General features: G+C 44.1%; 1 protein-coding gene and 1 long non-coding RNA gene across 6 annotated transcripts; one reads left to right on the top strand and one right to left on the bottom strand.

Annotated features, from left to right (window-relative positions):
* Window positions 1-3,761: 3,761 nt before the first annotated feature.
* LOC121139981 lies at window positions 3,762-11,958 on the bottom strand. 5 transcript variants are annotated; one of them, XR_005876773.1, is made up of 5 exons: window positions 11,085-11,958; window positions 7,821-9,969; window positions 6,224-6,268; window positions 4,639-5,159; window positions 3,762-4,136 (listed from the first exon to the last, which is right to left on the bottom strand). It is a non-coding gene; the product is annotated as an uncharacterized LOC121139981 (long non-coding RNA). The 5 variants fall into 5 exon arrangements; XR_005876775.1 differs by having other exon boundaries at window positions 7,853-9,969; XR_005876774.1 differs by lacking the exon at window positions 4,639-5,159 and having other exon boundaries at window positions 7,821-9,636; window positions 9,862-9,969.
* A 553-nt stretch (window positions 11,959-12,511) lies between these two features.
* Window positions 12,512-17,487, top strand: LOC101827039 (zinc finger X-linked protein ZXDB). The gene is given in 3 exon segments (XM_005088736.4): window positions 12,512-13,204; window positions 13,207-13,391; window positions 13,393-17,487. Coding segments are annotated over 3 exon segments (2,472 nt in total). The 5' UTR covers window positions 12,512-12,753; the 3' UTR covers window positions 15,229-17,487.
* Window positions 17,488-27,629: the final 10,142 nt, after the last annotated feature.

Here is a 27,629-nt window from a genome sequence, read left to right as displayed (position 1 = left end):
ATATATATATATATATATATATATATATATATATATATATATATATATATATATATATATATATATATATATATATATATATATATATATATATATATATATATATATATATATATATATATATATATATATATATATATATATATATACATATATATATATATATATATATATATATATATATATATATATATATATATATATATATATATATATATATATATATATATATATATATATATATATATATATATATATATATATATATATATATATATATATATATATATATATATATATATATATATATATATATATATATATATATATATATATATATATATATATATATATATATATATATACATATATATATATATATATATATATATATATATATATATATATATATATATATATATATATATATATATATATATATATATATATATATATATATATATATATATATATATATATATATATATATATATATATATATATATATATATATATATATATATATATATATATATATATATATATATATATATATATATATATATATATATATATATATATATATATATATATATATATATATATATATATATATATATATATATATATATATATATATATATATATATGAATACATATATATATATATATATATATATATAATATATAGCTAAAATCTGCAAACAGGAACAAAAAGTATCCCAAGAAGGTAAAGAATTCTTCTCCTTACAGAAACCTAGTGCTGGAGCCATTGGTCGAGAAAGAGCAGGCTTTTTCCACCCAGCATAGCCTGCATCCAGCCTCCTCCCCAAGCAGGATGAAGTCTCCTGGCCTCCAGCTGGTGTAGCTGCTCCTGCAGCAGATTGTCTAGCAGCTGGCAATCGATCGTTTGGGTCCTTGTTTGGGATATGCCTTCCTGCATTTTCCATGAGTTACTATGAGTTCACATGAGCTGTCTGAGTCTAGGTGTCACAAAGTGCCAGCTGCATTTGATGTCCTGGCTAGTGTTGGAGGCAAGTGTCTGGGAAAACTCTCTGTAAACCTGTCACTCTAGCATGGGACAATGTATCACAATTAAAACAAAACAAAGCTAAAGGCAAACATCAAGGCAAGAAGTCACCAAGGAGATCTGGTGTTATACCCATAGCATGACAAGAAAGGGTGGGACGATCTCCCGAGGGATCCATGGCCTTGGGTAGTTTGATAGGTGCCTCCATTTTGGTTCATGCCATGTGACTGCGTTAATGTAGATGGGGTGGAGTCACACACCCTTTGCTATCTACATGATGCGACTAACCAGTAAGATGTCATTGCATGTGGCTGTCTCCATCATGATGTCATGACCAACCAAGATCCAGCCTAGTCACCCTTTGCCTTGATGAGCTCTCCAACCGTGATGGTGAGACTTGATTATTATTTTTGAACTGGTGAGCTCAGCTCAACTATGAAATAAGCCATTTCCCCATGAGGACACTTGTCCTAGTCGGATTCACCTCTGACAGAATAAATGTGGACACTCATTCCCTTTCCAGTAGCATGGATACAGGAGGAGAAGGGTCTAGGTACTGAGTAGCCTAGTCAGTTGGACCAAAATAAGGAAGCCAAGAAGAAGAAAGTAACTTCATGGTCTCAATCCCAGAAAGGTGATTTGATATGTCTCACCACACAAATGTGGACTGTGTGTGCCACAGAATGTCAGTCTGGTTCTTCTTTTGACATCGTTTCATTACCTAGGCACAGCCTGTTACTTGGAAAGAACATGAGGGAACAGCCAGGATGGGGAGGTGTGCTCATGGCCCACACCTGGGGATGCTGATCTAGGACCACAGGGAGAAACTAACAACCAGTGAATGTCCTGGCACCATGTTGTTCTACTCAAGCATGTTATACACCGTGACCAGACCCACCTGTGCCCCCCATGTTTACTATGCTCCAAGTCCCTTAGAAGCAATCTGGTTCCAGGAGTTAAGCCCGTGTAGAGCCTCAAAAGCTCCCTGAGGCCCTTGACCCATTTAGAAAATCAGTTGCCTGGGACCATATGGCGGTCCCCTCCTGTGTCACTTTGGGTTATTATTGCTGTGAATAGACACCATGGGCACGGAAAAGGAAAAATTTCCATATATTTTTATTTAACTTTTTATGCATGTCACACTCAGTTCTCTCTCCCATCCCTCCTCCCCCACCCCCAATCGTCCCATCCCATGACCCCCACCCCACCCCCCTCTGCTCCCCAGGGAGGGCAAGGGCCTCCATGAGGGATTTTCAGGGTCTGTTATATCATCCCGGGAAGGGCCCAGGTTGAGAGAGCATCCCTCCATGTGGCATGGGTTCCCAGAGTCCTTCTGTATGCCAGGAATAAATACTGCTCCACTCTCCCAGATACCACAGATTGCTACGGCCGCCTCTCTGTCACCCAGGATCGGTGGCAGGGTGTCTGGATCAGTCCCATGCTGGCCCCTCAGTCATCAGTCTGGGGTCCATGTGTTCCCCCTTGATTAGGTCAGCGGCCACTGTGGGTTTGCCAGCCCAATCTTGATTCCTTTGGTCATCACTCTACTTTGCAACTGGATTCCAGAAGTTCAATTCGGTTCACAGCTGTGGGTGTCTGCCTCTGCCTCCATCAGCCACTGGCTGAGAGTTCTAGGATGGCATATAAGGCAGTCATCATTCTCATTACCGTGGGAGGGCATTTAAGGTAGCCTTAATGCCAGTTGGTGTCATTCTTGTAGATCTGTGAAGATCTCACTAGTGCCAGAACTCTCCTCCAACTTATACTGGCTCCTTCTTTTCTGGTATCTCCCATCCTTTTCTCCTCTATTCTTACCCTGGCTCAACCTTCCTGCTCTCCCATGTCCTCCTCTCCCCTACTCTTCTCTCTCTCTCTTTCTCATCTCCTTCTTCCCTCCCCTTCTCCCCCACAATCCAATTAGGAGATCACATCCCCTAACCCTTCTCTGGGTTACCATGCATAACTCTCTTAGGGTTCTCCCTGGAAAACTTTTAATTGGGGTGGCCCGCTTACACCTTCAGAGGATGAGTTTATTGTCTTCATGGCAGCGAGCCTGGCAATGTGCTGGCAGATGTGGCTCTGAGGTAGTAGCTGACAGTCCTATATCTTGAAGTCAGCTGAAACACTGGGAGGTACCCTCAGCATAGGAAATCACAACGCCTGTACCCACAGTGAGGCACTTCCTCCAAAAGGCCATACCCACTCCAACAAAACCACACCTCCTCATAGTACCTCTCCCTGTGAGATGATGTGGACCAATTACATTCATATTATCACACCTCCCTTCCCCAAATCGGAACCAAGGTCGCCCAGGTTCTCTGAGGGGAATGGGTAAAGAGGAAAAGAAGAGGGAATCCCTTGAGAAAAGAAGCACGGAGGGGTAGGGAGCTAAAGCTAGGCATCGGGTCTTTTGCATCATTCAGTCTCATTTTAGTTGGGTCAGGGAAGGGTGTATGGAACTGGTTGGTAGTTGAGCCTGTGCCAGCCAGTGGAACTGTTTTCTCCCCTGGCTTTGGGCATCTCCTTCTGTCTTCGTTTTTTCCTGGACCTCAAGTTGGCCTGAATGCTTCCCTGTTTCTGCCCTTAAACCATAGAAGTTCAGTCATCGTCTCCCCCAACCCCCCCAGACCTGGTCCTACACCATCCCTAAGAAGGCCATTTCCTGCATCTAAATTGAGAGTCCCTTTTAGTCTCATAGAGGAACGGAATAGTGACCTTGTTATGGCTGTGATTAGACTAGAGAAAAGATAGTTTATTTTGCTTATGGTTCCAGAGTGTCAGATTCCCTGATGCTGGAGCAAAGGCATGGCAGCAGGAACAGCTGAGAACACATCTCAAAGGAGAAGCAGGAAGCAGTGTGCACGCTGAGAAAGGCAGGAGTCTTTGGAAGCCCCAAGCCTTGCCTGCAGGGACACATCCATCCAAGAAGGGAGGACCTCGGTGCTGGCTAATTCTGTGTGTGCTGGACACAAGCTTGAGTCATCTCAGTGGAGGAAATGCCTTCACAAGATCGGAAGCAAGCCTGAAGAGCATTTTCTTCGTGATTAACGTGGGAGAGCCCAGTGCATTGTGGTTGGTACCAACCCTGTTCAGGTGATCCTGAGTTCTGAAAGACAGAACAGAGCACATGGAATAAGCCAGTTAGCAGCACACCTTCATGGCGTGAAACCTGCCTCAAGGTCCCTAGACTGTTCTGCTTCTGAGCTGAGTAACTTTGATGATCCAGTGTGATAAAGAAGTCAACAGACAAATACATTTTTTTCCTGCATGAGGTGCTTTTAGTCATGGTGCTTTATCACAGCAATACGAACTCCAGCTAAGGGAGAGATTAGTCCCAGGTTCACAGAGTCAGTGTTGTTGTGACAGACATGACCGTGCTTGTTCTTCTGAAGATTGTGGAAGGACTTTAGAATTTGGGCCTGGAGAAGCCATTGAGTGTTGTGTGTCTAGGGACTGTGGTTTACAATCTAGGTAGAGAGGAACATTTAGTTTCAATGCAGACAATAGTGCCCTGACTGTGATATTTCTGAGGGAAGTATTAGGATCCCTTACAGACTCTCTCTGGGCCCTCGTGTTATTTTCCATTATGCATCAGAGGTTAAGGTCACCTGAGATGGAGGAATCTGCTGTGGTCACCGATAGAGAAGCATCACAGAGGTACTTCTTCTGGTGAGGTGTTTGTTGGGTCAATCCAGAGAAGCTGTTTTCCAGAGTGAGCCAATGTTGTACCTCATGCTGGCAGACAACCTAGGTCATGGGTAATATTCTCCTAGATGGTGCCAGTATAGAAGCCATGCAGGGATCTCAAAGAGCACCTTGAGAGCACAGGGTGGACACTGTGAGCGGCCAGAAGAGGCCATTGGAAGGCACAGCCTCAGCAGCTGTTGAAGACCAAGGATTGAATGGAGTCGTGCAGAGAAGTTGCGGTGTGTCACCATGAAGAGAGGGCATGAGATATCCTTGGTGAAGGTGCTGTCCATTTGCGGAGGGAGATTGTAGCACTCTGGAGATGCCCGTGCTTTGTGATGGCTGCCGAGGACAGCAACGGGCACGGAGGTGGCGTGGCCCTCTGAGACATGCTGGTTGTGATGGAGATCTGACCGCCCCAAGTGAAGCCAGGAGACTGACTCTGTGTAAGAAGCCAGGAGACTGACTCTGTGCTTTACACAGTAGGGAGTTTGCTTTCACTTTGTGCAGGTTGAGACCATGCCCCGGATCCCCACTCTTGCATCAAAAAACTCTTTAACGTATTGTGATCTTACAGGAGACCCACAGACTGAACATGTACAGGAACAGGGTTATTAGAGACATCTTAATATTGTAGAGTTTGCAATTTAAGTGCTTGAGTATATAAAGGCAGTGGGAAATTTAAACTTGGAATTTTATATTATGATAGTTGTAGGCAGAGACTTCATGTCCAATGATGTTTTCAAATAGCCACTCAGAGGCTTAATATTAATTACAAATGCTCGGCCAATAGCACAGGCTTGTTTCTATCAACTCTTAAATTTAAATTAACCCATATTTCTTAACTAAGCTTTGCCTGTTTCCCATGGCTTGTTAGGTTATTTTCTTTTTTTTTCTCTTCCTTTTTTTAAAATTTAAGTTAGAAACAAGCTTGTTTCACATGTCAATCCCAGATCCCTCCCTGTCCCTTCCTCCCCCACATGCCTCATTAGGCCCCCAGTCTCCCCTCCAATCTCCACTCCGATTCCCAGGGAGGGTGAGGCTCACCATGATGGATCTCCAGAGTCTGTCATTTCATCCAGGGCAGGGCCTCTGCCTTCCAGGCTTAGAGAGCATCCCTCATTGTGGGATGGGCACTCAAAGTCTATTGGTACGCCACGCCAGGGATAAATATTACCCAAGGCCCCACAGATTAACTAGGCCTCCTCACTGATACCCACATCCGGGGAGTCTGGGTCAGTCCCATGCTTTCCACATAACCATCAATCTAAGGTCCAAGAGCTCCCTCTTGCTCAGGTCAACTGTTTCTGTGGGCCTTTGATCATCAGTTCTCCCTTTCTGTGACTGGATTCCAGGAGTTCAGCTCAGTGTTTAGCTGTGGGTGTCTGCCTCTGCTTCCACCAATCATTGGATGAAGGTTCTGTTCCCCGGACTCTCTGGCAGTGGGATTTTATGCTGGCACTCCCCTGATTCATGTCTAAAATCCATATATGAGTGAGTACATACCGTGATTCTCTTTTTGAGACTGGTTCACGTCACTCAGGATGGTTTCTTTTTATTAAAAAGAAAAAGAAAAAATAGAAAAAATTTTATTTCATTTTACATTCCAACCACAGTTCTCCCTCCCACACCTCCTCCTACCCCTTGCCTCCTCACACCCCCTCAAACCCTCACACCCTCCATCACTTCCCCCCCTAATCCAACCCCAGTCCACTCCTCCTCAAGGGTCTGGCTCCCATGAGGACTCAGCATAGTCTGGCACAATAGGCCGGGGCAGGACCGGGCTCCTCTTCCATACATGAAGCCTGGGCTTGGCATCCCACCACAGGGAATGGGCTCCAACAAGCTAGCTCATGGGCCAGGTTTGTATCGTGGTCCTACTGCCAGGGGCCCCTCTGATAGTCCAAGCATCACAACTGTCTCCCACCAATGGAGAGCTTAGTTGGCATTCACCTGACCCACTATGAATGATGAATGGGTTTTATTGGTAGAAGAACTTATATAGAGAACACTGACTGATGATCATGGCGTTCCTGCTCCAAGGATGCAGCCCTGCCACCTCGATGCAATCCAAGTCCTTAGGGGCTCCCTGAGCCCAGATCCTTTCCCTTTAACCTGCCTAGTCTGCCCCTGTAACAATGCGGAAAAGGTGTGGACACTGTTACAGGGGCCCAGGCAAACGTATCACTATACCCTGGAGTCTCCACAATGTAGGTCTAGAGTTTGTGAGTTTCCATGAGGTTGGTTCAGTAGTCTCTGTAGATGTCTCCATCAGGTTCTTGACCTCCCTTGCTCATAGGATCCCTCCTCCCTCTCTTTGCCTGGATTTCTGAAGCTCAGCCTGGTTCTAGGTTATGGGTCTCTGCATCAGGTTCCAACAATTACTGGATGAGGGTTCTATGATGATAGTTGTGGTATGCACCAATCTGATTACAGGGCTAGGCCAGTTCAGGCATCCTGTCTACTATTGCTTAGTTGGGGTCCTCCTTTAGTGCCAGACCCAGGGACACAGCTCCTCCATCGAGGACACACTTCCTAATCCTTTTCACAACGTTCCACCAACTGGGGACCAAGAAACAAACATATGACCCTGGAGTCCATTGTCCCTCAAACCTCCAGAGGGCAAAACTTCTCCCTCATTAACTCTCAAACAAACTCTTGAATATCCTGACCACCGATGAAACACTTCTCTTTTCCAGAGGGCATTTTTTTCTGGTAGGCTGTCCATAGTATTGACTGGTAGCCTCAGTGCTTACTAGGACTCGTTCCCATTGCTCAGGAACTTTCCATCCTGGGGGTCCTTACTGATACAGAAGGGTATAGTTGACCTGAGCCCCTCGGGCCACACAACGTGGTAAGGGACCTGTCTCTCCAGAGAGAGGAGAACTAGACACTCTCCTGGACAGGTTTGAAATACAGGATGTAATCTCCCCCTCCCACCCCAGATTGTTAGGAAAACCAATAATCTCATTGTTGCCCAAAAGTTCACACAAGCAAAATCTGTTCTCTCAGGTAGGCAGGGCTTTTGGTGAATGGGATGCGTGAGAACCTAATCTGCGCTAGAAACACACTGAGGCCAATATAGCAGTATCCCCAAACATACCCATTATCCCTGATGTACACGGGTAAGGGTACCTCATCCTGCAGGTGGGAACTTGAATTCACAGCCTGCTGTGATGGTTTTCTCGACACAAAGGCATGTGGGAAGACTCAGGAAGTATGAGTGCTCTCTGGGATTTGTTAGCCTTTGTTGTTGCTGTCTGTTTGTTTGAGATAACGCTGCTCGCTCTGAACAGAGTGAGGCAGGGTTTGAAACAAAGAGGATTTAGGAAGAGCTTCTGTATAGCAGCTGGGTGTCTGGTAGTGTGACAGCACTGAGCCTCCTTGCCTTGGAGTTGATTTGGATTAATTGGATGGAGGAGGGCCATGTCAGGGGATGATCTGGTAAGTCCAGGTCTATTGCTGGTGTCCAGGTGCCTCGTAGTTTCAGCCACTGCGGTTTCCTTCAGATGGTACTTCTGGAGGGGAAAGTGAAGAGAAAGAGCCAGAAGCCCTGTTCCACAGTCTCAGGCCATGTCAGAACCAGAGCCATTTTTTGGTGTGGACACCCCTGGCATTTCTGGTCTTGCGCAAATGTGAGGCCTGCAATGGGCCTAAAACACTTTCAGCATTTACCACGGAAAGACACCGTCCACTCTTCTTGAGGTCATGGTACCCTCAGCTGCCTAGCCCATCTCTCCCTCCTGCTGGCCTCAAGGCCCCCATGTGGTACACATGTTTGGTGTGGCTTTCCCCTATGCCCTGCTTCTGACAAAGCTGGCGTGTAATGCAGGCCCTGTTGTTTTCCTCCCAGATCCTAATAGAATTGTCCTCAAGCTTCCTTCTGAAAACACACTCTCTCTGTCTCTGTCTCTGTCTCTGTCTCTGTCTCTGTCTCTGTCTGTCTCTCTCTCTGTATGTTTGTATGTATGTATGTATCTTATGAAGTGGAAGTTGGAAGGCCTTATTTCCCCCAAACAGGAGACAATCTCTGTCAGGAGGCAAGCAGGAGAGCTGAGAATGAGAGCCCTGCTGTGAGAGCTTTCAAATCAGCACCACTTGAACCAGTAAAGCTTCCTGTGTGAGAGCAGGCATAAGTGGGAGGAAAATGCTGCCCCTCGCACACTCTGTAGGACGAGACGCTGTCCTGGTGGGACATAGAGTACCTGGGGAACAACTCCAGAATAGGATTTACAACCCCTGCTTCTCCACATGCCAGAACACGACAGACCATGTGGGGTTCTCATCGGCTGCACGCTGTGGGCTGCAGAGACTGGGGTTCTCATCTGCTGCTCCCTGACACAGCACCCAGCGGTACCTGTTGGAGCCAGCTGAACCTCAGAGCTTCACTTTTCCTGTCAAAGCAGCGGTGCCAGCAAGGCTCTAGACTCCCACGGATTTCTGCTGTTCTCGGGCTTGGCTGAAGAAGCAGCTTTTTGCAGTGGGCAGGGGTGAATGCAGAGACCCCACCCTGTTCAAACCTCTGAGAATCAGTGACCCTGGGGCTGTCATTCCCAAAAGGGATTTGTGTATCCCGCCCTGCCCCACCCCCAAGGCTCAGGCAACATTCCAGAAGAGGAGGCAGAAAGAATGTAACAAGTGTAGGATCTGGAAGAATACTGTGGCATGGTGTCGTCTTCACATGGCATTTGCCCACTGCACTGGAGAACTCACCGTATCTGTGACAAGCCCCACAGGAGATGATGCCGGCCCCTTCCAGCTCGGGTTGGGCGAGAGGCTCAAGAGGCCATTCCCCTTGCAGAAACGCTACATTGTAGTTGAGGGATGTCACGGGGAGGTTCAGTCATTTTCTTCAGGTGTGCCACAAGTGGCAGATTGCACAGGTTCAGGTGGCTGCTTCCATACCCATCTGGGCAATACTAAAGAGACTAGAGTATTACTTTTAAAGGGAAACCAGAAGTCAGGAAGGAGGAAGGGGGTGCACATGCCTGGATGGGGTTGGGGTGAAGAATTCCCAGTGGGGAGTGGCAGGAGGCATGAGGATGGTAACCAGGGTACATTGTATACATGCAGGAAATTATAGGATCCACCTTTAATATTTTGTAGAGGTTTATGCATAAAACATTAAATGTTAAGAATCTTACTGAGAGGAGAGTCAGACATTAAGCACGGGTCTATCATTCACTACTCTAAAGGAGTGTCATCACACAATCCAATCCCAGCGTCGCCAAGGAGCCTTCCTTTGCACCATCCTGCGAGGAGATGGTAGCTTAAACGCATTGAAATGTGCTGCAGTTGGCCAAGACACTTTTGATATACAGATAGTCATGTTTGACACTCTTGGTCTCTAGCGGTGACGACAGCGAGGGCTTCAAAATACATTGGTAGTGCCATACGTACTTCTAATACCTAAATAAAATGCCATGGCACGTGATAGAGGGCACAGAGACCATCGGTCCACGCACACGAAGACACCGGGTATGTGAGGTACCCGGGGTACTACAAGCCGGTTGGAGAAGAACGGACTTGTCAGCGTGTGGCTTCCCGAGAACATTAGCTATGCTATATGAAGAGAATCCTAATGGATATTCCACACAAACTTCACGTGGATGAAGAAAGCCCTGCCTGTGGGAAGCAAGGGCACATGGATCTTAGAGGGCCTTCCCCTGCCTGCTCCGATCCCTCTTCCTCACTCCCAGGCTTCGAACCCAGGCTGCTGTGGGTACTCGGCAAGTGGGGCACCCCAGGGCTATTTGCCCCGGCCCCAGACACCGTTGCTCTCCATTCTGGGTTTGTGTTTACCTTGCACATTGGCATGCAAAGCATCAGACTCAGGGTTGGCCCTTCCTCCACAGCTAGCTTTGTAGTTTCTCTGGGCCCCTCTCAGCCTTCATGGGCTTACTGACCCCACCTCCAGCTTTTCCACCCTCTGACCCCAGCAGGCCCTTGCTGCTTTCCTGTCACACGTGTCTATCCTTCACCAGCCCAGCCTGCCTCCAGATGAGCCCTCGTCCCTCTGTGGATCCCCCGTTAGTCCACAAAGTATGTTGTAGTGCCGTCATGTCTAAAATGAAACCCCCTAGCCATGAGGCACTTGGTTGTTGTTCACATCTGACTATAACGGCACCCAGCATTTCTCCTGTCCACGCAACACAGCACACAGCAGGTCCAAGCTCAAGGGACAAGGCCCTGAAGAGAACACTGTGCACACACAGGGACTGACATTTAAATTTATAACTAGCCACATCAGTCATCACAAAATGGGACACGGGACCTACACAGCTGAAAGGAGTTCAGTCTGCACAGGGCCTTGCACAGAAGAGACTAGCCACAAGATTCATAAGTGTGAGAGCGTGCGGAAGCTTACCAGTAATCCGAGTGTGACCACCTCCAGATGGAAAAGTTCTTTTGATGTTTGCTGTACCCGGGGCGACGGGATTGCTCCGTGTTGCTGGTGCGACTGAAGATTGCCGAAGAAAACACGATGGGCCAGCCTGAGCTACGGACTGAGATCCCATCTCAGATATCTACACCCCACCAATTACAGTAGCCCAAGTTGTCACTGTTTGGTAAAGCTGGACCTATGCATAAGTCACAGACCAGTCAGGGATCCTATTTTTGGGAGGACAGCTCCAGAGGGGCTTTTCATATGTCTTCCATGAGTCAGGTACCCAAATGCACAGGATAATAGTAAAAAAAAAAAAAGAACTAGAAAGGACCCCATTGTTCATTTACTGTAGGATGTCATTACTCATGACCACGCTATAAGCAAAAGCCTGAAGGCTAGCAGTCAGCAATGGTGAGGATTTGTGCTATGAGGCCCTCATAGGCAACGTGGATGGTCTGGACATAACAGACAAAGCAGAAGAAGGGAGGCACGAAAGGAATCACGCTGTATGGTTTCAAGTACACAGCTCCGTCTAAAGTGCATTGTTTAGGGTGTGCAGCCTGAAGCATTCGGCAGGGAGGTCTGAGGAGCTGGCTGGACTTTCAGATGTCATTATCAATTGCCTCAATCGCCAGGTTTCACACCTGTAGGCCAAAGGGTACAGGTCTGTTTTGGCCCCATGTCTTATTTTTGACTCCTGTACCAGGAGGACAAAAGCCTAAGAATGTGAAACAATTTTACCCGGGACTTGACCTGGCTCATGGTAAGCAGTTGTGAGTATTTCAAGGTAGGGATGTGTGTGTGTGTGTGTGTGTGTGTGTGTGTGTGTTTGTGTTTGTGTGTGTGAAACTCTGTGTGACTCTCTGTGGCCTGTGTTTGTGTGTGTGTGGTGCCTGTGTGTGTGTGTTTGTGTTTGTGTGTGTGAAACTCTGTGTGACTCTCTGTGGCCTGTGTTTGTGTGTGTGTGGTGCCTGTGCGTGCGTGCGTGTGTGTGCGTCTGTGTGTGAAACTCTGTGTGACTCTCTGTGGCCTGTGTTTGTGTGTGTGTGGTGCCTGTGCTTGCGTGCGTGCGTGTGCGTGCGTGTGTGTGTGTGTGTTGTGTGTGTAGCGGGCATCGCGACCAGAAATGGTAGCTTGGAGGCAGTGTATTCAATGCGGGCCATGTAGAGTTCATCCCGTCAGAAGTTTTCTCTGGCCAGCAGTGCCCAACTTCCAACACACAGAGAGAAAGAAGCGCCAGGGAACATGCTCAGCCCCGGGAGAGGCCTCGATGTGTTTATTTGCTGCACACAGTGAGGCGGGGATGCACGTTGTTTTCATTGGCTAGGTGTCTAGGTGCCTGGGCAGCGTTCTGGACCAGCTGTCATTCTCCCCTCACTTGGGAAGACCTCTATTACTTTGCGGCACCAAGCCTGGAAGTTGTTTCTTGGCGTCAGACTCTGCCTCTGGGCCGCCTGTTCCGTCCCAGAGACACGGTACCAGAATATTTAAATCACTGTGGCGTTAAATACGTTTTAATATCTGATAGGGCCAGTTTCTGCGCATTGCACTTTTTTTTCCTTTCAGGAACGTGTTCGGGCCCGCGGCAGGGGGCGGGGTCGCGCCTCCGCCTCGGCTCTGGTTCCAGCCGAGCCTCACCGGCGCCGAGATGGAAATCCCGAGGCTGCTCCCGGCTCGCGGGACACCACAGGGCGGCGGCGGCGGCGGCGGCGGCTGCTGCCCCGCGGGCGGCGGCGGGGTCCACCGAGCCCCGGACTCTCTGGCTTGTCAGGTCCCCACGCGCCGCCTCCTACTGCTCCGGGGGGCCCAAGATGGCGGGCCGGGGCCGCGGAGCGCAGAGGCCCAGAGGGCCTCACGGGGCCTGGGCCCGAGCCCCAGCACGAACCGGTTGGCGCCGAGGCCGGATCACCCGAGCCGCGGCGGCGGCGGCGGCGGCGGCGGCGGCGGCGGCGGCGACGACTTCTTCCTGTTGCTGCTTGACCCGGTGGGTGGCGATGTAGAAACAGTGGGCGCGGAGCAGGCCCGAGGGCCGGGGTGGAGGGAGGAGGCCGAGGCCGGCCCGGGGCCCGAGCGGCGCGAGAGCGGCGCGAACCCCGCGGGCCGGCCCGAGCCGGGCCCCGCTGCCTGCCGGCCGCCCCGGCTGCGTCCCCGCTGCCGGCGGCCGGCCCGGGCCCCGCGGCGGCCTTCGCGGGCACCATCACTATCCACAACCAGGACTTGCTGCTGCGCTTCGAGAACGGCGTCCTCACCCTGACCACGCCCCCGCTGCCCGCCTGGGAGCCGCCGGGGTCGCGCCTTCCCGCAGCCGCAGCCGCAGCCGGGGGCCCTGAGCGGCCCGCAGGCCGGGTTTCCGCCCGCCGCCGCGGCGCAGCTGGGCGACTGCCCCGAGCTGCCCCCGGACCTCCTGCTGGCGGAGCCGGCGGAACCCGCGCCCGCGCCGGCGCCTCCGGAGGAGGAGGCCGAGGCCCCGGCCGCCGCCCAGAGCCCCCGCGGCGGGCCTCTGGTCCCGGGCCCGGGCGTGGTGCTGTACCTGTGCCCGGAGGCGCAGTGCGGGCAGACCTTCGCCAAGAAGCACCAGCTGAAGGTGCACCTGCTGACACACAGCAGCAGCCAGGGCCAGCGGCCCTTCAAGTGCCCCCTGAGCGGCTGCGGCTGGACCTTCACCACGTCCTACAAGCTCAAGAGGCACCTGCAGTCGCACGACAAGCTGCGGCCATTTGGCTGCCCGGTGGAGGGCTGTGGCAAGAGCTTCACCACCGTGTACAACCTCAAGGCGCACATGAAGGGGCACGAGCAGGAGAACTCCTTCAAGTGCGAGGTGTGTGAGGAGAGCTTCCCCACGCAGGCCAAGCTCAGCACCCACCAGCGCAGCCACTTCGAGCCCGAGAGGCCTTACCAGTGCGCGTTCTCTGGCTGCAAGAAGACGTTCATTACTGTGAGTGCCCTGTTTTCTCATAACCGCGCCCATTTCAGGGAACAGGAACTCTTTGCCTGCTCTTTCCCGGGCTGCAGCAAGCAGTACGACAAGGCTTGCAGGCTCAAGATCCACCTGCGGAGCCACACGGGAGAGAGACCCTTCCTCTGTGACTTCGATGGCTGTGGCTGGAACTTCACCAGCATGTCCAAACTCCTACGACACAAGAGGAAGCACGACGACGACCGCAGGTTCACCTGTCCCGTAGAGGGCTGCGGGAAGTCCTTTACCAGGGCCGAGCACCTGAAAGGCCACAGCATAACCCACCTGGGCACGAAGCCTTTCGTGTGCCCCGTGGAAGGCTGCTGTGCCAGGTTCTCCGCCCGGAGCAGTCTCTACATCCACTCCAAGAAGCACTTGCAGGACGTGGGCACCTGGAAAAACCGTTGCCCTGTCTCCACCTGTAACAAACTCTTCACATCCAAGCACAGCATGAAGACCCACATGGCCAAAAGGCACAACCTCAGCCAGGACCTCTTGGCCCAGCTGGAAGCTGCGAACTCCCTTACACCCAGCAGTGAGCTCACCAGCCAGGGCCAGAACGACCTCAGTGGTGCAGAGCTAGTGTCCCTGTTCTCCGATGTCCCTGGCCACAGTTCTGCTGCGGTGCTGGACACGGCCTTGGTCAATTCTGGGATCTTGACGATTGACGTGGCCTCTGTGAACTCGACTCTCGCAGGCAGTCTCCCTGCTGACAGCAGTAACCATTCCTTAGGGCCGGCGGTGGAACCCCGGGCCCTCAGGGCCCCCAGTGACCTTCCCCAGAGTCTGGACACCTCACTCTTCTTCGGAACCTCGGTGGCTGGCTATCAGCAGAGCCCCTTGGACATGGACGACGCCTCCGGTGGGAACGTGGGCCTCTTTGGCTCCTTGGCTCCGAAAAACGCCAGCCTGGAACCCCAGGCTTTGACACCCAGCAATAAGTTAACTGTGGACACCGAAGCTCTGACTCCCTCCAGCACCCTTTGTGAAAACAGTGTCTCGGAACTACTGACCCCTGCCAAAGCCGATTGGAACGTGCATCCCGAGTCGGACTTCTTTGGGCACGAGGAAGAAACCCAGTTTGGATTCTCCAACCCAACAGGAAGCCAGGGTTCTCAGAAAGAAACAGATCTTATCACGGTGGCTGGCACCCCGTTTTTGGTATGAGCCGACTCTGCCCGGGCCCTGACGTGTGGCTCGCTTTGATTACACTCAAATCTGAGGATGTTCTGGACAGAGTGCTCACTTACTTACCTGGGGTCCTTTCTTGCTGCTTTGCAAAGGAGCACATCTGTGGACTACAGATTGAGAGATTGAAATTCTCATCCCGAGTCTGGAACTGATGAGTTCTGTCCCTTAACCTAGCTGAGCCTTAATTCATTATTTATAAAACTAGGTGTTTTTTCTAGATTGTTTCTATTTCCTTTTAAGCTGTTATTTCCATTCTTTGTACTCCTTTCGTGTAATTTTTTAGAGTATTTTATAATGGTTACATATAATTGTAATGTAATGAAAAGGGCTATGATCCCTTTGAACATTAAATGATCAGTGATAGATGAACTGGTGTTTTTAACTTTTAATATGGATCTTACCTCATGTCTACAATATCCATAATATCAGTTCAGTGCAAAAATTGGGAATATTATTTGGTTGTTTGATATTTTGTCTTCTTATGGTGTCTTTCTATAGGAAGTTTTATTTTTGTGTTGAAAAAGTCAGGGTTTTGATATATTGCAAGCATATTCTAAAATATTGCCTCTTACATTTGAACAAGTGGCCTTATATTAGTCATTCAGTCTTGCTAAGCCTTACTTTCCTAGCTTTACAATGGTCACAGAAATCCTCGTTGTTCGAAATCATTTTGATTTTTTCATGCTTGGGATTGTTACTGAAGGAAAAAATACATGTTTTGGCTTCTGTGAATCTTTAGTTTTCTTGTCTCCCTATTTCCCCTCTTAAACAGAAGTTAGCAACAAAAGTTAGCAAATATTTATTTTGTAGTTTTGCAACCAGTAAAAGTTTATGAGCATTAAGCATACATGGGGATTGGTTCCTTCCACAGATTGAGGAGGACTTTCTCTACAGAGTTCTTATTTGACATTTGTCACAGTTCCATTTGTTCAGTGTTTACTGGTGTCTGTTCAGAATCAAAGCCAGCTCTTGGCCTGAATCTACTAGTTCAATAAAATTTGGGAATGAACCAGAAGAAAATGTTTATTTCTCTGTCCTGGGGCCCTCATTCCTAACCCTCTCTTGAATGAGAAGCTTTCTGTGCATTTTGAAATACTGTCATTTTTAACATGAATGTAGAATTTTATGATTTATATAGAAATTTCATATCTAATATATTTGATCATCATAATCCTAATGAGAAAGTGTGAACTTCAACTGATATCAATTTCTTGACCTATGACAAATGGCATTCACTTTGTAAATATTATTTGTGGTTCAAATCAAAAAGGAACTATTTCTACCTCTCCCATTCTGCTGTTCTGAATTCTGTGACCTTTGTTTATGAGCATGTCTTTTGTTCCTCCTAAGCATATACTTGTTCCTTTATGCTGTTCTGTTGTGGCCCAAACCCTCCCCCCATTACTGTAGTCCTTGGTATATGCCATGACTCTACCTTTTTTTTTTCTAATTAGACACTTCTTTTTGGTCACCCTTTTCTCACATGATCTAATTTTATTCACAATAATTACTGCAGTCATTGTATACAATGAGAAGGTATTTTCTGAATCCAGATTACAAGTGTGTTTACAGGAGTCAGATGATAATGGGATTATTTGTTTTTCTATAAATTCTGATGACAAGTACCTCTCAAATTTGTTCACCATGTTTTCTACTAGCATATTGTTGTTCAATACTCAAATTCAATACTGTTTTCATGAGGAAAATAGTTTTTATAGTACCTTGGCAATATATAATTTGCCACTTTGAAATGCATTATGTACTATATTTGTAATTTTTAAATTGGTTGAACCTATTCAGTGAAAATGCAAAAAGTAGACATTAATTTGTAATTTAAAGAAGTATTCAGAATTTTAGTGTTTCCAAGCAACAAGAGTATTATTCCCTTAGCACTTTGAAAATATTTTAAAACTATTTTAGAAATGCATTTTCATGAGTTAAAACATTTCTCATTTTAGTTTGCAAGGACTGCAAAGGCCTGAGGTAAACACACATTTCATAAGCATTTATTAAGATATGTAACCATAAAGATATTTTAAAATGTCACTGTTTCTTTTACATTTCTTCCAATTAAAGACTATAACAAAACATTCTTACCTACAGTCTTGATGACAAAAGTCATGTTATCATTATGATTTCTCTACGAACATTGTCCTAGCATGATGGTGGAATGACTGTAATTGCAGTCAGAGATGTATTTCTGTTGTTAACATAAATTTGACATTTTAAAAATGATGAGTCATGAGTTAGTTTTATCTCCTTTACCTTTTGTGATTTTTTTCGTCTCTTGATTAATTAAAATTTGCCAATTTAATTGAGTTAATAACAATCTCTTATAGAAAGTTTGTTTTCAAAGGGCCCTGTTAAGCCTACTTGATCATATAAAAGATGTTAATCTTGGTATTTTGCCACTTACTTCATTATAATATTAAATGATTGAAATTCTTGAATAGAAGAAATATATTTTGATAGATTGTCAGCTCATCTTTCAGAAAATGCTTCATATCTCCATCTGGAAGAGAAGAGGATTTACTATAACCGAATATTTAGAATTTAGCTCTCTGTTTGGAGCTATTCATAATCCTTTAGTATTAAAAATATCCACTTGGGTATTTAATAATGCAAAAATATAACTTATATACCTCACTCAAAATATGTCATAATTGAAATGTTAAACTGAATTAAATGGTGTGTGTATTGCTTTTGAAAAATACAGTGTTTTCTTCTACTTTTTAAGGGGGGAAAGGGTTTATTTTTACTCACAGCTCCATATTATTATCTATCATACTGGACAATATGCAGCAGGAACCTGAAGGATCTGATCACATCAAGTATGCAATCAGGAACAGAGAACAAGGAATATATGCATGCTCATCATTTCTCCACTTACTGCTCCTCAGGGAATGGTAGCCCCACCCACAATTAAGATGGAACTTCTACATCAATTAACCTAATCAGCACAATCCCCTATGGGTCCCAGAGACCATCTATCTGGTGATCATAGCTTCTGTCAAGTTGAGAACTTACAGGATGGCCTTCCAGAAAGGTTGTGGATGTTATACCCGTGCTGCTTTATCATGTGCAGGGTTCTTATGAATAGCTTATAGGTGTTATTATCCTCATTTTACAACTGAAGAATATGAAATGCTTAGAAGTTTATGTAATTTTCATAACATCATAATTGTTACAAGTGGTTATATTTGGTGTAGTTGAAAAGTGCTTTCAGAATCCATTCTGATGATGGTTTTAAGCATAATACACTATTGTGATGTTATGGTTTGCAGAGATATAGAAATGTCAGTCTCTCAAAATTTGATTTTATATACAAGAATAGATTATTTCTTTGATTCTAAATTACCCCTGAAATTGTTCTAAAAATAATTGTAACAGTGGATATAGATGGTCTATAAGAGTATTCCAAAACTTTCCATATCTGTTCAATGGTCCAGAAAGGTATTTTAAGGAAATACATCCCAGCCCATAAGAGCATAAAATATTCTCATTTACATGGAAATCTAAGACTATGGCTGATAATGAGCATTTTAATTCCTCATGAGGTGGCTGGACTTATCTACTAGAAATATCTTTTAGAGTAAACTAAAATGTAATTATTTTCCTCAGGTCATTATTTTTCAATGTAAATTTTGTATTACATTATATATAATTTCAAATTATTTTATTTTTGAGATTATAATTACATAATTTTTCTTCTTCCCTTTCATCCCTCCAAACCCTTCCATATAAACCTCTATGCTCTCTTTAAAATACGTGGATACTTATTCCATTAATTGTTGTTGCATACATATATTTATTCCTAAAAACTTAAATACAACTTGCTCAGTCTGTATAATGTTGCTTATATATATATGTTTTCAGAACTGACCATTTGATAATTGGATGACCAGTTGGTGTTTTCTTCCTATTCTCAGAATTCCTTAGTTGATTGTAGAGGGAGGGATGTGTGTTGTGTGTGTGCGTGTGTGTGTGTGTGTAGGGATAAGTTCTTCTGAGTTTCCCCCCTTACATGTTAACATGTTTACTGGTATCATCCTTGTTAAGCTCATGTTTAGGTAGTCATGTTGGTGAGACTTATTAGTGTAGCTTCTGACACTTGTAGAAGACACAATCCCATAGCAAGCTCTGTTATCCTTGCTTTTAAGTTTTTCTGGCTCCTCTCCATAAAAATCCCTGGGCTGTAAGTATAGGAGTTGTGTTGTAGATGTATCTGTTGGTTGTGGTTTTTGGTACTGGTCTCTGTTGCAGAGACATGTTTCCTTAATTGGGGTGGAGACTACACTTATCAGTATGTATAAGAACAAATATTTAGGATGCAGTTAAAGTTTATGCTGATTTAGTAAAGTGATGGTTATAGGCTTTCCTCTAAGATCCATGATTTCACTAGCCCTGAGTAGTTGTCTGGATTTCTAGTACCAGGCATAATTTCTCTCTTGTTGAACAGGCTAACTAGAGAGTTATTGGCTATTGCCAAGAATACTGCTATCACATCCTTAGGGTTATCTTGCTGCCTTGGTAGTCATTGTTTTGGTTAATAGGCATTACAGTTGGGTAGGTCTATTGGTTGTTTCCCTTCCTTGGAAACTTTTCATGGTACCCACTAGTACCATGAAAGTTAACCTTCAGAGAGGAGATTTTCTGGTTAGTTTAAGCTCAGAGACCTCTAGGCTCAGTGTCTGAAGAATATGGTTCCTTCTGCACTGGGGCACAACCAATGGAAATAACAGTAGCCTGTGAAGTTTTAGGAGTCTCTTGGACAGCCTTGACCAACAACTCAAAAGAGAGCTTCACATCCTTGGTGTTGGAGATTTTGTTGAATGATCTTTAGCTCTTGGAGGGAGCATTGCCAGTCCAGATGGAAATTGTTCAGTATGTATGTATGTATGTATGTATGTATGTATGTATGTATGTATGTTATTTTAGGTAGATAATAGTGTGATCCTTATGACCTTTTCAGACATATTTATTGTTACTTTACCCCCTCCTGCTGTATTTATCTCCTACCCCCTCCATAATGTTCACATTTCCCCTTTAGATCACTTGTGCTGAGCTTTTCTCCTCTCTATGGCTCCTCCAGACCCTCCCCCAATGCATTGATGGTCCCCTTTTACTTTCCTGGTTTCTGTAGTTCCTCCAGAAAATGTACACACATCTGAAGATCTGCAGCTAGGACTCTCAGATTAGAGAGAACATGCAGCATCTGTCTTTCTGAGTCTGGCTCACCTTACTCAATATGATCTTTCCTAGTTCCACCCAAATTTTGAAATGTCATTTTTTTCGTACAGCTGAATAATATTCTATAGTGTATATGTACCACATTTCCTTATCCATGTGTCACTTAAAGGACATTTAGGTTGTGTCTATTTTCTAGCTGTTGTGAATAGAACAGCCATGCATGTGGCTGGTCAAGTATCTGTGAAGTATGGCAAGTCCATTGGGCATATGCTAAGGTGTAGTATAGCTGGGTCTTATGGCGGGTTTATTTTTAGCCTTTTGAGAGTTTTCCACGCTGATTTCCAGAGTGGCTGCACCAGTTTGTCATCCTACCAACAGGAAAGGGGGTTCCCTTTAATCCATATCACCTCCAGCATTTGCTGTTGGTTGTTTTGGTGATTTTTGCCATTCCTATTGGGATAATATGATTTGAATTTCCCTAGTTGCTAGGGACTATGAACATTTTTTTAAAAAGTATTTCCTAGCATTTCACCTGTCTTTTGAAAACCTTCTGTTCAGGTTGCAGCCCCATTTTTTGAATGGATCATTTGTTTTTTGTTTTGTTTTTGATTCTTAGTATTTTGAGTTCTCTCTGTTTTTTTAGTTCTTTCTTTAATTTGAAATTGTCCATAATTCTTCACTTTAGAGAATCTATTGACAAAAATACTGTTCAAAGAGCAAGGGGTTGCCACAGTGGAAGGGATGAGGTGAATGCCTATTAGATAACCCTGAAAGTGCTACACAGTTTCCCAGGCCCTAAACATAGATTCACTCGAATTTGTGAACCAAGTTTACTATGCCGTAGTTGCTTGACCCACTATATCGTCCTTAAAAACTTCTACATTAAGTTTACTTATACATAAAATGAGGAAAATGTTATCTACATCAGCATCATTGTATGATTAAATATTAATGTATACAACTCTTAGCCTATAAGCGTATGTTCAAACATTCACACATTTTATTTAGGTTTTAAAATATAAATTTATTATTCACTAAAAGTTACCCAGTGTTTTCTACAAGTGTTTATAAGTTAGTTAATCAAATTGAACTGCTTTAGTAGTAGCTGTGTTGGGACTATCCCTACACTTCTTTTTATAATTTTTATTAAAATAAATGATGTCTTAGAAACATGCATTCATGCTTCACATGTCAATCTCAGCTCCCACTCCTACCCCTCCTCCCTTGTCCCTCCACCAGCCCTCCCCAGGCCCCCCACCCAATCCCCACATCACTCCCTAGGGAGGGTGAGACCCTCCTTGTGAGAACCTTCATCTAGTCACTGATGGAAGCAGAGGCAGACACCCACAGCTAAACACTGAACTGAACTCCTGGAACCCAGTGACAGAGATGGAGAAGTGATGGGCAAAGGCGTCAAGACTGTGCTGGTGAAACCCACAAAGACAGCTGACTTGGCAGGGGGGAGCTCTTGAACCCCAGACTGATGGCTGAGAGGCCAGCGGTGACTGATCTAGACTCCATGAGTGTAGTGTCAGTGAGGAGGCCTCAGAAATCTCTGGGGCCTTGGATAGTAGATTAGTGTTCACCATGGCATACAAATGAACATTGGGAGCCCATTCCACATGGAGGGATCCTCTCTCAGCCTGGACACATGGGGAAGGGCCTAGGCCCTGCCCTGGATGAAATGACAGACTCTGGAGATCTCTCTCTTCTCATTCTCTCTCTCTCTCAGTGTACATTTATATGTATTGTGTATAGTTTTAAGTACATGTAAAATGATTCCTAGAGATCTTATCAAACAACCTTGGTGTTATTTGCTCCTTGCCCTGCATTCTCCTTCTGTATAGACATCCCATCTGGAGCCCTTTTCCCAATTTTCCATCTTTTCACTTCACATCAACTGTAATAACAATTTTAAACTAGGGATTCTATTGTCTATTCAGCAGCAGAATTTTAAAAAAGTGCTGACTCTTAGTGTCATTTACTTAAGAGTGACCCTGCTTTGTTCAAAAGAATTCTAATCTCTCTTCTGATATGATGTCTCAAATAAAGGTCATTCTTTCTATTGAACAGCACAGTGAATGTGGTATTGAAATGATGAATTTTGTCCAAATCAGTCTTTTATAAGGACCTCATAGGGAGGAAATTGGTTTGAGGCCCTATTTACTCCATACAATAAAAAAGCAATAATATATGTTCCTTCCATATTTTTCTTTAAACACATTGCTGTTTTTAGAAATGTTCTTAGATCTCATCTCCACACCGCATGAACATTTATCTTGGCCTGAGACAAGACGTGAATGGGTCACAAAAGAAAAATAGGGAATATGGTACACTAAAGCTATGTATTCAGCTGAGTTTGTAAGGGTTTATACCAACGTGAAGTCCAAAGTATGTAAGATTGGTTACAAAGTTTCTCGTAGAGGGCTGTTAATTCTGAACAGGTTGAGTACATAGTATGTAAACAGAATGAGCACATAGTTATAAATGATCTCACATCACATTATTAACTTGATTACAGGTTAGGTGAAAGTTTGACTTGTAAAGGCAAGCTTCAAACAGCATCAGAAAAACCGATCCCGTATTTCAAGTTAATTAACGGCGTTTATATGGAGTGAAAGGCAGAGTACTAAGAATATAGGAAACCAGCGAAATGTAAGTCATATCTTAATTTTGGAGAAGGCATAGATATTAATACTGAAGATTTCACAGTATTTTCAGACATTAAATTAATGCTTTAGAGGAAGAAGAGGGGTAGGAAATTTATTTATATAGAGAAAAAGTTGGTGTGTTCTGCCTAATTAGGAAATTACAAGGAAAGATCACAAAAAGGAATTGACTACACAACCTTTGGTAAAGCAACACAAATGCTGTAGTGTTTTTTGTTTGTCTGTTTGTTTTTAGTCTTTGGTGGCTCACCATTATTCTTCCTTGTGAATGCCCCGCTTTAGCTTTGCTTGTTTCTAGCCAGCTTTTCTAAGTTATATTATCCAATTTATCTTCTATGTTTTTCCTCTGGGCTTTTACGTTTCTTCATTCTATATATCTTTCTTTCCTTCTTACCCTGTGGCTGGCTGTGTGGCTAGGTGGCTGGCCCTAGGCATCCTTCTCTCCTCCTTTTATTTGCTCCTCTCTCTTCTCCTTTTCTCCTCTTATTTATTCTCTCTGCCTGGCAGCCCTGTTTATCCTCTCTCCTGCCTGGCTATTGACCATTCAGCTCTTTATTAGATCAATCAGGTGTTTTAGGCAGGCAAAGTAACACAGATTTACAGAATTAAACAAATGCAATATAAAAGAATGCAACACATATTTGCATCATTCAACAAATATTCCACAGTGTAAACGAATGTAATACATCTTAATTTTTGTTGTTTATCCACAATAAAATGCAAAACTTACATTTAGTGAATGCTGGATTTTAGGGATAGACTGATATTATGAACCCAATTTCTGCAGGAGTATGAAGACAAATGAGATTAAATAAGACTTTATTCTGGATGTGCTTTAGAGCCTGAATAATCTGAAAACTCAAATATGAATATATAATAAAATTAATATGGTAAATACAAACAAATTATATTTGAAGGTGGCACAATAGGAAAATTATTTGGGAATCTATGAATTCCAGAGTAAAAGATTGGAATGAAATGGTAGTAGGAAGAGACACTTATTTCCAAAGTGAGGAAACAAATATAACTTGTAATACTAATGGAGTGTTTACAGTGGAAGCCTCTGTTCTCATTTCCCCAAGAAACTACGCTCTGTCACTGGCTACCAATACCTAATAAGGCAGTTAGAGACAAGTAGCAGGAAAAAGCAGAGAGAAGATATTTACTGTGTTTAGACTGGGAAGAGGAGAACGGGAACAAATAAAGAGGTCCAGTCTGACATTAAGGTACTGGCATTGGGTTTAGGTTTAAAGATTTGTTGCAATTATTTTTAGTTGTGTTTGTCTATGTGTATGTGAATGCAGTATCCTCAGAGGTCAGAGGCAACAAATCCCCCTGGAACTGAAGGCACAGGCTGTGGTTAACTGTCCAATGTGGGTGATGGAAGCTAAATTTGGGTTCTCTGCGAGAGTAGTAGGGGTTATTAATCTCTGGACCATCTCTCCTAGGTTTAAATAGAGGAAGAATTGGAGCAAGAGTGTAAAATATAGCAGTCCTGGATCAAGTTGTAGTTTAGTTGATCATTTTCTCAGTTCTGGTTCCGCAAAGTTGTCCCAAGAACTCCTTACCATTTGAGGGAATCAATATGGTTCCTGAAAGTTGATTACATCTTGCCCTAATGGATAACTACCCTCATCTTGTGTGAGGCAGGCCAGAGGATCCTGTCCTATCGAGTTTTATGCTTCCAGAAATCCAAGGTGATTACAGATTTGGGACAATGATTTGCCTTCAAACAAAATGTAGGAGCAAGAAAAAAGGATACAGAGTGTCAAACTTTAATTTTGCTTTTATTTATCTATGGGTCCAAGTGTTACTGCATAATTTTTAAAAACAAAATTAGCTTCTAAGTGCCTGTTTCAGTGACTTGTTAAATATATTGAAGAGTAAATTAAAGAATATATTCAGTCAGAAGGAAAGGGGAAGAGTGACTAATGATTTCTTTGAAACTCTAAAAACTGTCTAATAGAAATAAGAAAGTTAACCTTTTTCAGAATATTTATAGGATGATAGCTTAGAATACATTTACTTCATTGGGATAATGAGTTACAGCCTAACTATATTTTATGGATTATCTATACCATTAGATGGAAAGATCACTTCTTTTTTGGCTTCCTTATATGTTCTGAGGTTCATGTTTAATATTTACCCTGTATCAGGTTTTTTTCTTCATCAGACTTTCTTTGGACCACCCCCCAAATGACATGGAGAATTATTATTAATTATGAAATCTTGGCTTTAGCTTAGGGTTGTTCCCAACTAGCTATTATAACTTAAATTGACTCATTTCTATTAATCTACTTTCTGCCATGTGGCTCTTTATCATTCTTCCATTCTGTAAGTTAGACTCCCTCCACATCTTGCTGGCTTAATCCTACGTACCTCTGATTCTTCCTGAGTTTCTCTCTGTCATGGAAGTCCCACCTATTCTCTCCTGCCTAGCTACTGGGCATTCAGCTCTTTATTAAACCAGTCAGAAGTCAACTTAGACAGAGACACATCTTTACAGTGTACAAACAGATTATCCTACAACATTGCCCTTTTATTTCCTTTGGCCTCTTCAAGCTTGTAAACCTTGTACAATATATTTCTCAGACCACTTTCCATGATAATGAGCTATCTCACCCCTAGCTTCCATTTGTCTTACTACTATTTCCTTCCCTATTACAGATATTCAAAAATTTATATGATGCTTACTAATAGAACATAGATTTCAACAATTTGCTTGTGGAGAACTGTGTAATATTTTACCTGCTAAGTTGGTTTGTTTTAAGGTTTTAAGATTAGAAAAACAGGAATACAATTCTCCCAAAAACAACTTCAATATGGTTCTTGGCATGATTCTTACTCATACTCCTCTGTGTGACTAGCTAACATTGTAAGTTAATCAGTGTTGTGAGAATAAAGTCAAAGGAATGAAATTCTTTGTTGACTACATACCTCAACATACTCTCTCAATTTTATATAGCAACTAGAATTAATAACAAAGAAGTAGGAGCTATGGGGCACTCTCAAAGATCCTGCATGAGTGGTGGAGACTGCCAGAGTTCAGAGTGGAGTAAATGAAGGCCACAGTGAGGGGTGAGATGACAGTGGATTTAACTATGTGCACATCTCAGATGGAAGACCACCACCACTACCACTACCAAGAAAATGGTATTTGGGATAGGAGGAGGTAAGACCTATGGAATCTGGGAAGCTACAGAATAGAAACCTGCAGAAAGAGAAGGGGGAAATGAAAAAATGGGAATGGTTGAAAAGGCCTTGTATAGGAGGCAGACAGGAGACTAAGACACAGCAAAGCCTAGGGGGAGTAGACAGAAAGTATGCAGGTGCAGAAGTTAGTGAACATGCAGCATAGCCACTGTGCAATGAGAGTGAATGCACATCTAGTCACCATGCAATGAGAGTGAATGCACACCTAATCACCTTGCAATGAGAGTGAATGCACACCTAGTCCACGTGCAATGAGGAGAAAAGGGGATATGAGGAGAGGCCACAGCTCAGAATTCTTCAACTACCCCTTGAGGGATCTGAAGGAGGACAAGAGGGAGAGAAGGTCTGTAACATCATAGGGCAGCCCAGATGTCAGCAAAGACAAACTCCTAGAAGCACCCATTATCTGAAGCCACATGGAGAGATAGGGAATAGGGACAGCTATGCAATTCCCAGAAAATGTGGGAGCAGAGTTTAAATGAGGAATGAGCAGAAGGAGAGGAGACTGGTTCATGGAACAACCATTCTCTTCAGGTAAAGGAGGGAAGGGAGGAAGAAAATGGGGCCAAGAATGTATCCTCCCCCATCCTCATCCTCTCTCCGTCTCTCTCTCTCTCTCTCTCTCTCTCATTTATATTTTATTCCCCCTCTCTCCTACTCTCTCTTTCATTCATTTATTTTTATTCCCCCCTCCCTCCCCCTTCTCATTCTGAGACAAGGTCTTAACTATGTAGCTCTGGCTGTCCTGGAACTCACCATCTAAAATAGACTGGCCTTGCACTCACAATGATATATCTGCTTCTGCCTGGTGCATGGCTGGGATGAAAGCCAGGCACCACCAAAAACGACTTGCTTTCACTTTCTTTTACACAAGCCATTGTGTGTCATATGACACGGATGTCTAAAGGTGGCTTTTTGTATGTTTTTATTTGTTGTATTTATAGTCTATTTCCTCACTCTACATTGTGCCTGTAGGTGAAATAAACCATAATAATATACTATAAAAAGAAAGGGATAAAGAAAAAACGAGTATGGATTAGCAGTATAAAAGAGCAACAGAAAAGCTATTGTATGTGAGGTTTGAAGAAACGACATAAGTCTTCTCCAATGAGGCAATCTTATAAATATCAGTTGACCACTCAAAGCACAAAAGTGCATGTGCAAAAAGAAAAAATATAAACATATGCATACAAATTAGGAAATTGAAATTAAGATTAGAGTAATATAAACATGAATGAAAAATATGATCTTAGTTAATCTACTTCCTGGTTGTGGGAGGACCTGCCACCTGAGTTCACCTTAGTT

The sequence above is a fragment of the Mesocricetus auratus genome, unplaced genomic scaffold, assembly GCF_017639785.1.
Source record: "Mesocricetus auratus isolate SY011 unplaced genomic scaffold, BCM_Maur_2.0 Super-Scaffold_100003, whole genome shotgun sequence".
NCBI classification, from domain to species: domain Eukaryota; kingdom Metazoa; phylum Chordata; class Mammalia; order Rodentia; family Cricetidae; genus Mesocricetus; species Mesocricetus auratus.
This window is presented reverse-complemented; position numbering and strand designations above follow the sequence as displayed.